The sequence below is a fragment of the Coffea eugenioides genome, chromosome 1, assembly GCF_003713205.1.
Source record: "Coffea eugenioides isolate CCC68of chromosome 1, Ceug_1.0, whole genome shotgun sequence".
Taxonomy (NCBI): Eukaryota; Viridiplantae; Streptophyta; class Magnoliopsida; order Gentianales; family Rubiaceae; genus Coffea; species Coffea eugenioides.
The window spans coordinates 41,685,398-41,699,985 of NC_040035.1; the positions used below are offsets into that span (position 1 = coordinate 41,685,398).

Consider the following 14,588-nt stretch of genomic DNA (forward strand, 5'->3'; position numbering starts at 1 on the left):
AAAAATCACTGAGCTATATAGAATAAGGTTGATAATCCAAAGTGCGTCAAACTTCAGGGCAATGCAAAGACTTCAAATCCATTGCATTACATGAATTTGGCAATGATGATGATGATGTACCTGGCTGCTGCACTAGATAGCAAAATCACAAACTGTAAAGCGAGATATTCTCTATATTTTCAGAAAGTCTAACAACTTACAGGTTGAAGCTTTGTAACTTGATGCTATATCTTTTTGGATTCATCACCCGTGGCTTTTGATGTACTTTCACAAAGTAATTGAAAGCAACTAAAACTAACTTTGAATCAGAAATAGCTATAGCAAAGATAGATAAATTCCTCGAGAATATACTACTAGAGAAAATGTGGAATAACCTTACATCGCACTTCAACAAAAGCATTAAACCACAGAAGAAACGTGCCAGATTACTGATACATAATTAATTATGGCCTAACTGAGCTGAAGATAAAAATTAAAATGCCATGGATGCACAGATACCGGGTGCCAGCTGATCTTGAGAAATGCTCGACATGTTCTTGATATTCGTCTTAATCTTATTTCTACAGGAAAACTTGATGATGAGAGCTATCATAACTCGCAAGGTGGAGGCAAATGAAAACTCAACAAAGGAAATTTCGTTGTTGCCAGAGGAAAGAAGCAGAGTACCCTCTACTTGATACAAGTCAAGTTGGGGAAGGGAGAAGTGAATGCAGTTCGTGATTTTTCAACTGACCTTTGGCATAGGTGACTTGGACACATGGGTAAAAAGAGAATTCAGACACTTGTTCGCAAGTAACTCCTACCTTGATTTAGAGATAATGTACTTAAATCTTATGTTGACTGCATTTATGGAAAACAACATAGAGTCACATTTTAAAATTTTTCTCCATCTAGAAAATTAAATCCGTTAGAATTAGTGCACATTGATATTTGCTATATGAAATATAGGTCTCTTGATGGTGATGTTTATTTTGTAACTTTTATTGATGATTTTGCTAGAAAAGTTTGGTGTTTTGCTTTGAAATCCAAAGATTAGATTTTGGATGTGTTTAAAAATTTTCATGACAAGCAATTAAAGTGTGTTCGCGCTGATAATGGTGGTGAGTACATGAGACCGTTTGAAAGTTACTGCAAGTCCCATGGGATCGGACTAGAAAAGACAGTACAAAAAACTCCTCAAGAGAATGGAGTAACAGAAATGATAAATAGATCCATCACTGAGCGAGTCAGATGTATGCTCTCCAATGCTAAGATGTCAAAATCCTTTTAGAGTGAGGCAATGAGGACTACAGTTGATTTGATTAATCTTTCTCCATCAATTCCTCTAGATGGTGATGTCTCAGAAAGAGTATGGATGGAAACAGATATGTCTTTTGAACACTTGAAAATTTTTGGTTATTGAGCATTTATTCATATTTTCAAAGATGAGAGATTAAAACTTGTTGTAAAATCAAAATAGTTTATTTTCTTGAGTTATGAACATGAAAATTTTGACTATAAGTTGAATGATCCTGTTGAAAAGAAAGTGATCAGGAGTAGAGATGTTGTCTTCTTTGAAGATCAAATCATTGAAATATTGATAAAGGTGACAACAAAAAATCCTCAAATGACATTTCTGCTAGTTCAAATCCAGATCCAGATCCAACTCCAGTATCTGTTGATTTTAATCAATGGGGAGTTGAGACAGAGTAGAAAGAAGATATTGATGATGGTGATGATTCTCCTGCTGATGCACCTGAACATGAGGCGCCACCTACTCTACCACTGCCACTACAAGATGAGTTTACGAAATCTAATAGAGAGAGGAGACCTTCTAGCAGATATAATCCCCATGAATATGTGTTGTTGACAGATGGAGAAAAGCCAGAGTCATACTGTGAGACTCTAGAGTATGAGGATAAAGAAGATTGGTTGCAAGCCATGTAAGAAGTGATGGTGTTCCTGCATGAGAATCACACTTATGACTTATTGAAACTGTCTAAGGGAAAGAGAGTTCTGAAAAACAAATGGGTTTACAGGTTGAAAACTTAGGGACATAGCTCAGAATCAAAGTAAAAAGCAAGATTGATTGTGAATGGATTTAGTCAAAAGAAGGGTGTAGATTTTGAATAAAGTTTCTCTCCTGTGGTAAAGATGTCGTCAATTCGAATTGTTTTGGGTATTGCAGCCAGATTAAACTTGGAGATCGAGCAACTTGATGTGAAGACAACCTTCTTGCATGGTGAATTGGAAGAGAAGATTTACATGAAACAATCGGAAGGATTCGAAAAAAATGGCAAGGAAAATCTTATATGCTGTCTCAAGAAGAGATTGTATGAGTTGAAACAGGCACCGAGGTAGTGATACATGAAATTTGATTCCTTCATAACAGACCACGAGTACCACAGGATTACATTTGATCATTGTGTTTATTTGAAAAAAAATTTCTATGGAATTCTTGGACACCCAGCGACTAAAGTTCATGGAATTCTTTACTATGTAGTCCCGTTTGCTTATAGTATGGGCCTGATTTCTGATGAACTCTATGAGGAATTCTGATGAACAACTTGCATGCGAGACAAAATAGTTAAAAACTTGTCTATTAAAAATTAAACTAAAAACTTGCATGCGAGACAGGTTCTGAAACTGATCAAGAATTGTACTACAGTTGTAAGGCCACAATTATAGGATCAACAATTTGTTGCTCTATGACTATAAGATTAGTTATTAAGGCCCTAAAACTTACCTTTGATGATCTTCTCTTTTCTAGTTTACATAAGCTAGATTGATTACATAATATTTGGAGAAAAATTTACCATCCCGAGGTTAAAACTGAGACATTTCCATTTATGGCTTCAGGGATACATACTTGGACACCCAGCGACTAAAGTTCATGGAATTCTTTACTATGTAGTCCCGTTTGCTTATAGTATGGGTTTGATTTCTGATGAACTCTATGAGAAATTCTGATGAACTATGGGAGGGACGTGGGGGGAGGGAGAGAATAGGGAAGAGGGGCAGAAGAGGAGGTTGCAAGCTGGTGACGTCGACATCGGCTGGCTGACAGTGGCGGGTTGAGGTGGGGGAGATGGAAGAAAATGATGGAAAAAGTGAAAAATTTGCGTGTTCTTAGATATTACGGGATGTGTACATTAAAAATTTTGAGATGTTTATAGAGGATTGCCGTAAAAAAAATAGTTAAAAAACTTGTCTATTAAAAATTAGACTAAAAACTTGGATGCGAGAAGGTTCTGGAACTGGCCGAGAATTGTACTACAGTTGTAACTAAAAACAGTAAAAGCTATACTACAACTTCATAATACATATTCAAACATAAAATTTCGTATTGGTTTACATCTCATAAATGTACCTCAAAAAACATATTATCATAAGATATAGTTAACGTATAAGACACACGAAAAATTTTTCCCTGTAGTTTATTTCATTAATAATTCTCACCTTACGAAAAAATTTTAAAGGTTTCAACTGAATGTTATGGTCTAAAAAACATTTTTATAGTCAAGAAATTAAGTAAACGAAATGGATATTTATGGTCATTAGATATAAGATAAAAAAATAGTAACTACCTTTGGAAAGTTTCAAGAAGGGGCTCTTTGTACAAAAAAGTTGACAATATATATATATATATATATATATATTGAATCTTTATTAGAAATAAGACAAATAGTAACTACCTAAAACTTTGGCGAGGAGTAAATTAAAACTAGCCTGTAGATTTATAGATGTAACCGCAATTAAATATTTACCAAAAGCAATGGAAATTAATTTGCTATTTAGTTTGTAATTTTCTAGTTTTTTATTTACCTATGAATCTATATCGTAAATTGCGCCAATTTGTAATTTTTTAACCAAATTTTTAGTCAAGCTTTGGAGAAAATTTTGTTCAATATGCATAAGTATAATAGTTATTAAGTTTCATTGCACTTTTTCTTCATCTGATCCTTAGTAACACTTTGTCCTTGTATCAAAAAAAAAAATTGTCCAAATGAGCTTTAGATACGTACATCGCACCCACTTCTGTGATCAATCAAATATTAGAAACAACCTTTCCATCCAAGAACTTGTTGAAATGAAATTAGTGCCCCAAGATAATACTTGTATGGATGATGCCACATTTTCAGACCAAAATATGCAAGGTCTTAATGGATTAAAAGTACTGCACTTATGTCTCGTTATATAAAGTAAATATATAAGAAAAAATGATAGAATGGAGAAGAATTGACTAGAATTTGTAAAGGCAAACGTAGAATTTTCCGAAAACAACTATATTAATTTTGATCTCTTCCTCTCGCTTCGTCTAGATTATCAAACAACTAGCATTCATAGTCTCACAAACCTTATAAGATCCCTTCAATATTCTCCCATGATTCTCATGAATTTAGGTGGTGCGAATTGGTACATTTGTGCCACATTTGCACCTTATTTAATAATATATATATTACAATGAGCATTGCGATGAGTATTGACATTAGCTCTTTTACTTGTTTGCACTTCTATGCAATTTTTCTAATTTTTTCATTGCTAAACTCTTTTTTTTTTAGTATAAGTGAGAGATTTTGAAATCGGGACATCTCACTTACACATCCTCCCTGTGTATCACCTAACCCAACCCTTCCTCCTACTCAACTTTAATTTCTTCGACATTTAATCTATGTTCTAGCCAAATACAAAGTTTAATATGTTCAAATGGGTTTAGCAATAGTTGAAAAAATAACAATTTTTTTTAAGTTTGAAACTGCATTTCGTATAGTCAAAAATTAGTAGAAGTAATTTGGTCATACAAAAAATATGGCATTATTTTGACCAAATCCAATTTTCATGAGGCATAAAGTATTAGTAAAACCCAAATTCAGGGGAACAAATGCAACGAACCCGATTTAATTATATACACATTGCAAAATTTAAGAACTAGGGGTAATTTTAGAAACCCCACCTGAGGTTTCTAACAATATCACTTGGTATCATTAAATTTTTAAAAATTTCACTTCTCACCCCTACTTTAAGTTTTCATTTTTGTAATAATTAAAACCTATTTCAAACTATAATATTAAAATATTATTTTAGAAGGGAGAATACAATCTCGTTTTGAAATTTGCCCTTTGTTGTCTTCTCTTAATTGTCATAACACGCTAATTTTATCTTTTAATTTTTGTAAACTTGGTTAATTTGACTTTTTAATAGGAATTTAAAAGTTGATCACAGGGTCGAGTGACCCTTTAATAGTTTTTATGTCATTGGTTTAGACAAGACATATTAAATATTTAAAATTATAAATAATTTACAATACTCATAAACATAACTTGAAATATTTTACAATAATAAAATTAACTTTTTGCACTAACTTGAAAACAACACAAACAAGTTTATACATAATTTTCACCATTTTATATTTTTCTAGTTTTTAAGCCATCTATTTGGACACAAGAAAATTAGAAAATTCTGAAAATTTTATAACATTCGTAAAACTCATCAAATTAACTAAAAGCACTTTATAGTAAAGAAAATATTTTTGTAACTTGCAAAAACCTCAAATAAATCTTTAAACATTAGCTCATTTTTTTTTTGTATTAAAAGTAAGACAACAAAATGTCGAATCAAATGAGATTATATTCTATTTCCCAAAACAAAATTTTAATATTATATTTTGAAATGGGTTACAAATATTACAAAAATCTTATAATAAGGGAGGCAAGTAAAATTTTTTTAAAATTTAAGGCCTTGTTTGAAAGGAAATTTTTCACCAAAAATTTTTACATTTTTCATAAATAAATTTTCCAATCACTTTTTTATCTTATATATATTAAATTGTTACAGCATATTTTTTACAAAAATTTCAAAAAGTTACAATACAAACACGATCTAAGAGTGCTAAGTGATAAACTTCAAGAGAAGTTTTTGAAATTATCTCTAGGAACTACCGCAGACTCGTATGGCGTTAAATTTACCCCACTTTCAGCCCCAGAAAAATAATGATCACGGGGTCATGGACGTGCTCCATAGCAAGAAATAAAGGTACAACGGTAGATTTGTTATTGTTTTTGTTTTTGGGGTCAGGAACCACATGACTTGAGCCACTCTCTATTAGTTAAAAACTCAGTCAATTGATGCCATCGGACTGGCTAGCTGGTCCTCCTAGTGCCCTGCGCAATCCATAGATTTGCATGTCTCGGGACAGGTTTATAGTGGAATTTACGTTTTAATATTGCTTATTAGGTGATGCATGAATCTGAAAGATCATCACTGTACTGTCCTTTTACATTGTATTGCTGATTAGGTGACTTAATACTTTATTAATTAATTTTCTGAACAGATTAGTGCTGTTAGGCTGGCATTTCCTAATGTCATGCTCAAGTCACGTGTACTGCTAATTTTATAAATTAAGAATAATTATCGATTAAATAGTCACGGATTTGCTGATTAAGTTGTTTAGTGACCAACTACTAATGAAAAATAGTTTGATGATCAAAACATGATCCGACCATTAGTTTAATAGTCGCTGAAGTTTTTTACACTAATTTTTATTAAGACATAATAATGTTTTAGAGTCTGTGAGTAATTTCCCTCATATAACATAACAATTCTGTCAAGAGAGATTCTTAGATAAGTATAATTTTACAAGCTTCAAGAAGGTAGATGAATAAAATTGTCAGAAACCTCTTAGGAGAGGCATGTGAAATTATCCTAATACATCCACATCGCGTTAAAGTCAGTCCGTTATCTGCGACTCGAAAGTCATAATCACGTGGACATGTACATGTTCGACAGCAAGAGATGAGCTACAAATTATTTGCGCTTTTCTCTTTCTTTTGTCAGAAAACAAGTGCCTCGAGTCTTTGTTTATTCCAACAAAAACTCAGCAAAATGGGGCTAATTTTTCAGAATATATCCCAAAAAAAAAAGCCGGTGAAATATATGTCTGATAAGGGTTACGTACAAAACTATATCTACTGTGGTAATTGGGCACGGTAGGAAATAAATTTTTTTTAATCGCTGCAGGGTAGCAACGGCTAGGGGTGTGCATCGAATTCGAATTCGGTAATTCGGAAGTTTGAATTCGGAATTTTTCGAAATTTTGGTACCTGGTAATTCGACCGAATTCGATTTCGAATTCACCAATTCCGAATTCGAATTCGTACCGAATTCAATTCGGAATTCGGTAAATTCCGATTTCACCGATTTCACCGAATTCGGAAAAATTTATATATTATTATATAATATAAAATTTATAATAATATATAATATTATATAATATTATATAAATTTTATATTATATTATATTATATTATATAAATTTTATAAATTTTATATTATATTATATAGTATAAATTTTATATTACATGTATAAAAAATATATTTATATATTAAAAACGAATTTGAAATCGAAATCGGAATTCGAATTCCGATTTCGAATTGTGAATTCGAAATCGGAAATTCCGATTTGAAAAACTCCATTACCGAATTCGAACCAAATTCGAAATATATGAATTCGGAAAATCCGAATTCGATTCCGATTTCCGATTTACCGATTTCGAAAATTCCGAATTCAATTCGAATTCGGTCGGTAAATCGGAATTTTTCGATTTTGCACACCCCTAGCAACGGCTGCAAATTTTTTTTAGAAAAAGTCAACCGCTACCGTGTTGACTGTGCACGATAGCGGCCGACAATTAGAAAAAACTGTACACCGTGTCGGCCGCTACCAAGGGCTAGAATCCGCAATTTTAGACCTTGGGCTTGCACATGGAATGGGCCACTTATCATCAGCCCTACCTTCGCCTGGCAACTGGTGGATCCCTCCAGCATATGGTCAACTCAGCTTTGCGAAATGAATTGGATCAGACAAAAATACATGACCTGTGAGGCTGTGACTACTGCAAAGATACCAAGCGATTCAGTGGACTAATGGCAGCTGAGTGTTCGTTGGCACAGTATTAGAAATGAGGATCAATACTCAGCATAATAACCCACCTTCAGTTTATGGGGTAATTTGACAATAAATCACACATGTATTCCTGTTTAATTTTCTTGATTTTAATTCCCTGGAGATATTCCACATGTTTAAATTATTATTTTGATGCAAATTTGGATTTTGATTGGTTTCAGAATGTATTTTTCCAGTTTTTTCCTTTCCAAGTTGCAGATCACAATTTCTTTATTTTTTGAAAAATGATTGTCCATTTTCTTCCGAAGTTCATGAGCTGTGTTTTGTGCTTTAAGGGTCGAATTTCACTTACCATAAAATAGACTCATACCACCAGCCAGAAACAAGAGAAGAAAAATGCCTTTTAATTCATGGTCCTGAGGTTTTATGTTCCCAAATCAAGGGCAGAGTAGAAACCACAAAGTTGGACAGTTATTAGACAAGTTTGCAGTACACAGACTGAGCATAGACAAAATTATGCACATCAGGTGATATACCCTTATTTGATGTTCACTATGGAGATTAAAGTGGGACAAGGTTAAACCTTCTCTTAATACACATCATCAGAGAAGTGCCATCAAGAAAATCTATGGAAATAGCTACTAGTTTACTAATCACCATTCTTCTAAACCTGTAAAACCATAGGAAAAGGTTTGATCGCTCAATTCTTCCTTTCCTTCTTTTCCTTTTTTTTTTTTTTGGTTAGTTTCCAATCTTGAGAATACAAAATTTGGAAAGGAAGAAGCTGGAAGGGGACCTTGTGCAGTTTAAAAGACTTTCGTGCCTTGGAAGGGTTTATATTGAAATTTACGTTATAATAATATTGCTTATTAGGGCAGTGTATGAATGTGAAAGTTCATTATTCTACATTTTTTTTTGTTCCCTTGTGTTCATTTTTGTCGCTTTCATACTATCAAATTCTTTATTTTCTCCTCCCTGACCGGAGCCTAAGCTTGACCCTGGCCGCCCTGACAATCAAGAAAGAGATACATTACAATAGTGATTTTGTTTTTTTCTTTTGTTTTCTTTCCTTTTTTTTTTTCTGCAACGACAACGAAGCATCTTACTTCTACTCTAAACTAATTATAAGAGAGAAGAAGTTTAAATGGAGTTACATGAGAGTTAAAAGATGAACCGTCAGATCATATAAATACAATACTATATCATCTTTTAGTATTGTATGGATATTGGATAGAGTATTATTTCAAATAATTATTTAGAATAATTATTGTAATATTTTTTATAATGTGATATATGTGAGATAAAAAGGTGATTGACAATATAAAAATGTGAATTGAAAAATATATTTATGATATAAGCAAAAAAAATTTTTACAAAAATTTGCTATCCATACAAAGCCTATTTATTAAATTAATATTTTGAAAGTGTGATAGGAAACCACTTGCAACTACACTAATGGCACATAATTCAGAACTAAGGCCTTAAGTTCCTCAAAGTTTTTCTTTGTTTATACACAAACAGGAGGGTCTGCCCAACTCCCAATCATATCAGGTGTTATTTTTTTCTTTTCAAACGCAAGTCAACAAACCAATGGAGAATAATACACAAATTCATGGTTTTCTGTTCCTGCAACCTTCTTTTGATAACAATCCAACCTTCACAATTGCTTTGTAGGATTTGAAACATAGCCAGACAAAACATGCTGAAAAGCTAGCTTGAATCAAGAGGGCTAGGATTTAAAGAAGCATAATGGAGAAGCTCCTGATTTTTCTCCAGTGTAGCCATGTACTCTTCTTTCATGGTCACCAATGCTTCAATCCCATCACCAGATTTTGTTTCGATCAGATGAGCAATATTTCCCAATCCGTGTAAATCTCTGTTTCCACGCGCAATGGATGTCCATATGGGCTTTCCCCATCCAAAATCAGCCTCATAAAAACCAGTCTTGCGGATGCTGCTGATATAGATACATTCAGCCATACTATTAGGGTCATAGAACACTCCATGGAAATCTTTTAAGGCTCCCATCAGCTTCTGAATCCCATTCTCACCATTTATAGATTCAACAAAATCAGCGTTCATTGTACCAATGGAATTTGAGATCTTGTTTACCAGCAATTCCAGCTCTAGCTTAGGATTGTCACAACATTTAGCACGAGCCAACCAGATGATATTTCCTAGTGAATGAGGTGATAAAGGGGGCGAAACTTTTGTCCTCAGATTCACCGGGATAAACAAAACAGACCTTACTTTCCAAGCTGCTATGGCAGATTTCCATAGAAGTCCCATAACAGCCTTGGCTGAACTTGGTTTCGCGGAAGATGTTGATGTAGCTGCCTTGGATTTAAGAGCAGCCAAGGCCGAGCTATCGAACACAAATCTGCTTGTAGCATATTTAGGCTCGTTCTTTTGTGGCTTGGAGACCACAGGAGGTGAATCCTGGTACATATCCAAAATGGGAGGAAATAAGGAAGATGAAATAAAACTGGGATTTATTTGTACCGTTGATTCGCGTGCTGTAGCTGCCCAAGATTGCATAAATGTAGAAACTGAGAGACCATCAAAAATCTTGTGGGAAGCACTCAAGCAAATGGCAATACCACCACAGTAAAACATGTTTACTTGAACCATGATAGGATAACTTTTTGACAATAATTCCGTGGAATCTGGATGAAATGGACATAGCTGGTTCATGAACTCATTTTCAGGCTTCCTCAGAAAATCTAACAGTCCAATATTGGTTTGAGTTTCGACGTAGTAAACTCCATCATCATTACACTCAATATGCAAATTATCTTTGATTTTTCCTGCTAGTGGATAGAAGGGTACTAAGGTTTTTGATAGTGATTCCTTTAGACATCGACTTCTTTGGGAAATAACATCGTTGAGAAAAGTGCCTTGTTGTTTTCTTGGGGAGAAAAAGAACAATATATTTGTATAAGAGTCACGAGTAAGCTGATCCAAGATTGAAAACCTAAAGGTTCTCAACTCAGGGGGAGTTGGAGATGCTGGCTTGATTTCTTCCTTGGAGATAATTTCTATGTCCATATATTCAGTTTTCTGATTGACACTCGAATGAATGCTGCAGGGACATGTTTAGAAGAATTTTTAGCCATTACAAAAGAGGATAAAATTATCATAAAATTAAAATTTTAAATTTATGGAAAAATAAACTTTGTTGTTTGTTTTTCATATTTAAGATCAGCTCGTCTGGGGCTGTTTAATTAGCAGTTCTGCTTTTGAGTGATAATTTTCAAATTATACTAGTACGTTGTAGTAAATGAATTACTCCCCTATAAATTGAGAAAGTCCTAATTTTCCTGCCAATGACAATAAAAAGAAAGCAATATGAATAAGAGTATTATCAAATTCACGAATAATTATTGCTTTTGGACGAGAAAAACATAATTAGCTAGAGTTTCAATAACTTCACGTTATTGTGATGAATTTTTGGGACGTTTAGAACTATTCCATAATATCATAAACAAAGAACAAAACTCATAACATGAAATTTTTGCTATGTCATTACCGTGAAATGATGAAAGGTCCTCTCTACTAATTCTAGTGCAAAATGTACTTTTGAGCATACCAAAAAAGAAAATGTATATTTTCCTATCTACAATTACATGTATCTCGAAGTTGAAACCCTTTAATTCAAGAACTTCTCCTCATGTCACAGCCTAAAATTGACACTCAGTTTTAGCAAAGGAGTCTCTTCTGTCCTTTCTAGTTATTTTTGTTTTCTTTTTTGTTTTCCCAATTTGTCTTTCCCCTTGTCTATAATAAAAAGAAATTGAAAAAACTTCCCTCCAATAGTCATGGACAACCAAAAAAAAAAAAATCAATACTACGTATTCTAAAGAGTAATGAAGAAAGAAAGAAAGAAAGAAAAAAGTTTACATACATACCTTCTTGAGCCAGCAATGCCAGAACTGGGAAAAGTATAGACATGGCCATTACTCTGCCTGTTCATGAAATGTTCATTATAATACCCTTTCGATGCACATTTGCAGCCAAACAGCGCTGGTTTGGTAGTTCCTGCAGAACCATCAGCAATATGGTTTCTTGTCGATTGGCGGGGCAACGAGAAGAGATGGCATTTTGATCCCAATAATGACTCCCTTCTTGTGGGAAATGCTATTCTTGAAATGAACCACCTCATGATGGGAGTGTTAAGGTACTGATGAATGGTGACTATATGGACAAAACTTTACCCTTCAAACGTTAGTTGTATACAAGGAGGAGACACCGCTTTGATGAGTACAATCAGGCTGACCCCGGGAAAGAGAAGGACGTCTGGAGTGGCCAGAGTTGGTGGAGCAGTTTGCTGACCTCCAGTGAAAAGCTCGCCAGCAAAACAGCACCAAACAAACGGCTGACTTGGATCCTGAGCATTCACGTTTAGAGCATCCACAGTGCGGTGTAATGGGGGTATAATAGCCCCCGTGTCATGGATATTACACGCATCATATCTATGATGCGTGTAATCCATTATGACAACGGATCAATTACTTGCCAAGATGATAATTTTACAACGGCTAAATTACTTCCTATAAATATACAAAGTAATTTTTTTATTTCATCTCACAATCTTCTACTCCATTATTTCAGTATTTTATCATTATGGATGAGAATCTTAGTAGTTTTAGAAATATGTTAAATAGTTCAAATATAGAAAATTCATCCGCTCCATAAAATCAAAACCGCCAAAATTTCCAAAATTATCCAAATTTGCCAAATTATCCATTTCCAATTCCATATTACCCAAATTTACCCAATTCCAATCATCCATCAAAATTTCAAAATCCACCACATTTTTCATATCAAATTCCCATTTATCCGTCACCTAATTATTTTAATCCTTCTATGAGAAATCACTATACACCGGGGTATTATAACCTTGGTATGGGATGTGGAGGCTCAACGACTCCATCGGAGGTAATAAAGGATTTGGATTCCGCCGGTCAACAAGATAAAGCAACATTAACGGAGTCAATTTCAGATTCTCAATTTCTATCGTATTCAACACAACGTGGGGTAGAAAATATAAATCTCACAAATGAGGCGGTGGAAGAACTTGACGGTAAACGCGTTCCATGGAATGTGGATGATGACAAGATGCTTGCAAGTGCTTGGCTCACAATTTCAAATTGCAGCATTGTGGGTAACTCTCAAAATGAAGAGAGTTTTTGGAAACGAGTCGCCGACTACTTCAATGAAAATCGAAAATCTAGTCCACTACGAAAATATAAAGCAATGAAATCACATTGGCATTAGTTGAGTCGGATGGTTAATGAGTTCAACCAATATTACAATAGATTGGTTAGTGAACATCATAGCTGGTGGAATGATGACCAGATCAAGCAACATGCACGTGAGCTATTTCATCAAAATAATAACAAGCATTTTTTACATGAACATGTGTAGGTGTTGTTGAAAAATGATCCAAAGTGGAAGGTAAATACTCCTATGCAGCGTTCTTCAAAAAAGATAAGGATTGATGAAAGAGGTGATAGTGGAATATTGATGTGGCATGCGGACCCATGCTATTATACTCTGTTAAGTGCAATCTATTGTGGATGAGAGTGTAATAAGAAGAGAAAATAGTGAAATGCTGATGTGGGATAGTGGAATGCTAATATGACATGTGGATTATAACCTGAAGGGTATAATCCATTGGAGATGCTCTTAGTCTATATGGTTAATAATATGATTGATACCACATGCAAATGTGTGATATCTATATCACAATGGGTCCAAAACATTTGGAATTTATACTTATTGAGTCCCTTATAAACGATAATGCATTTTGGTCCTCGAAGTTTTCAAATTACAAAAGTTTGGTCCCAATTTTCACTATTTGTTGGTAATTCCTTTGTGTACACGTAATAATCTGTTGGATTGTAAATTATTTGAAATATTTTTACTGTAGCACTTTTTGTGATGTAATGTATGTGCGATAAAAAGGTAATGGGAAGATAAAAAATTGTATTGAAAATTGTAATGATGATGTCAGCAAATATATTTGGATAAATAATCTACTGTCCAAACAAACCCACGTCTGCACCGGCAGAAATTAGGAACTATGTACACAACTTTGAATCTGTGTCTGCACCGGCAGAAATTAGGAACTATGTGCACAACTTTGAATCTTCAAATGACAGGCGTGCTCCTATCACTTTTTCTTTTTGGGTTCGGAGTTAAAATTTGGAGTATGCTTTTTGTTTTTTGAGAAATTTGAAGTGTAGATACTTTTTCATTTGACTTTCTCTCAAAACAATATAAATGTTCCTCTACTATTATGCTTCTAGTTTTTTTTCTTTAACGACCCCATTTTTGTTTTTCTTGGCTCAAAATGTTCCTGTCTCATTTCAATTGCACTTTTTAGAAGCAAGTTTTAAGAAAATAGTTCTAAAATTCTCTCGCTTATACTCTCTCACTTTATGCTACCTTATCCATTTTTCCTCCTCTAGAATTCTCTTAAGTTACCGTATAAATAACACATGTAGGAAGACATGGAGCGTTTACGTCTCCTTTTTATTTTCCTTTTTTCAAGATATGGAGTCTGGATCTGGGAGAGAATTTTTTTTCTTTCAAAGATAGACAATTAATTAGATTAGAAACGCTCAGAGAGTTAACGGAAAGACCGGTCTAAGCAATCTAAGGGGATCCACCAAACTTCCATGTCCGATCTGGGAGAGAATTA

The 14,588-nt window shown here is 33.9% G+C and overlaps 1 protein-coding gene across 1 annotated transcript; it reads right to left on the minus strand.

Annotated features, from left to right (window-relative positions):
• Positions 1–9,592: 9,592 nt before the first annotated feature.
• Positions 9,593–12,374, minus strand: LOC113772912 (salutaridinol 7-O-acetyltransferase-like). Its single transcript, XM_027317416.1, has 3 exons — positions 12,119–12,374; positions 11,791–12,076; positions 9,593–10,964 (listed from the first exon to the last, which is right to left on the minus strand). Exons 1-3 carry the CDS (start codon positions 12,372–12,374, stop codon positions 9,593–9,595), a joined length of 1,914 nt encoding a protein of 637 aa, XP_027173217.1.
• Positions 12,375–14,588: the final 2,214 nt, after the last annotated feature.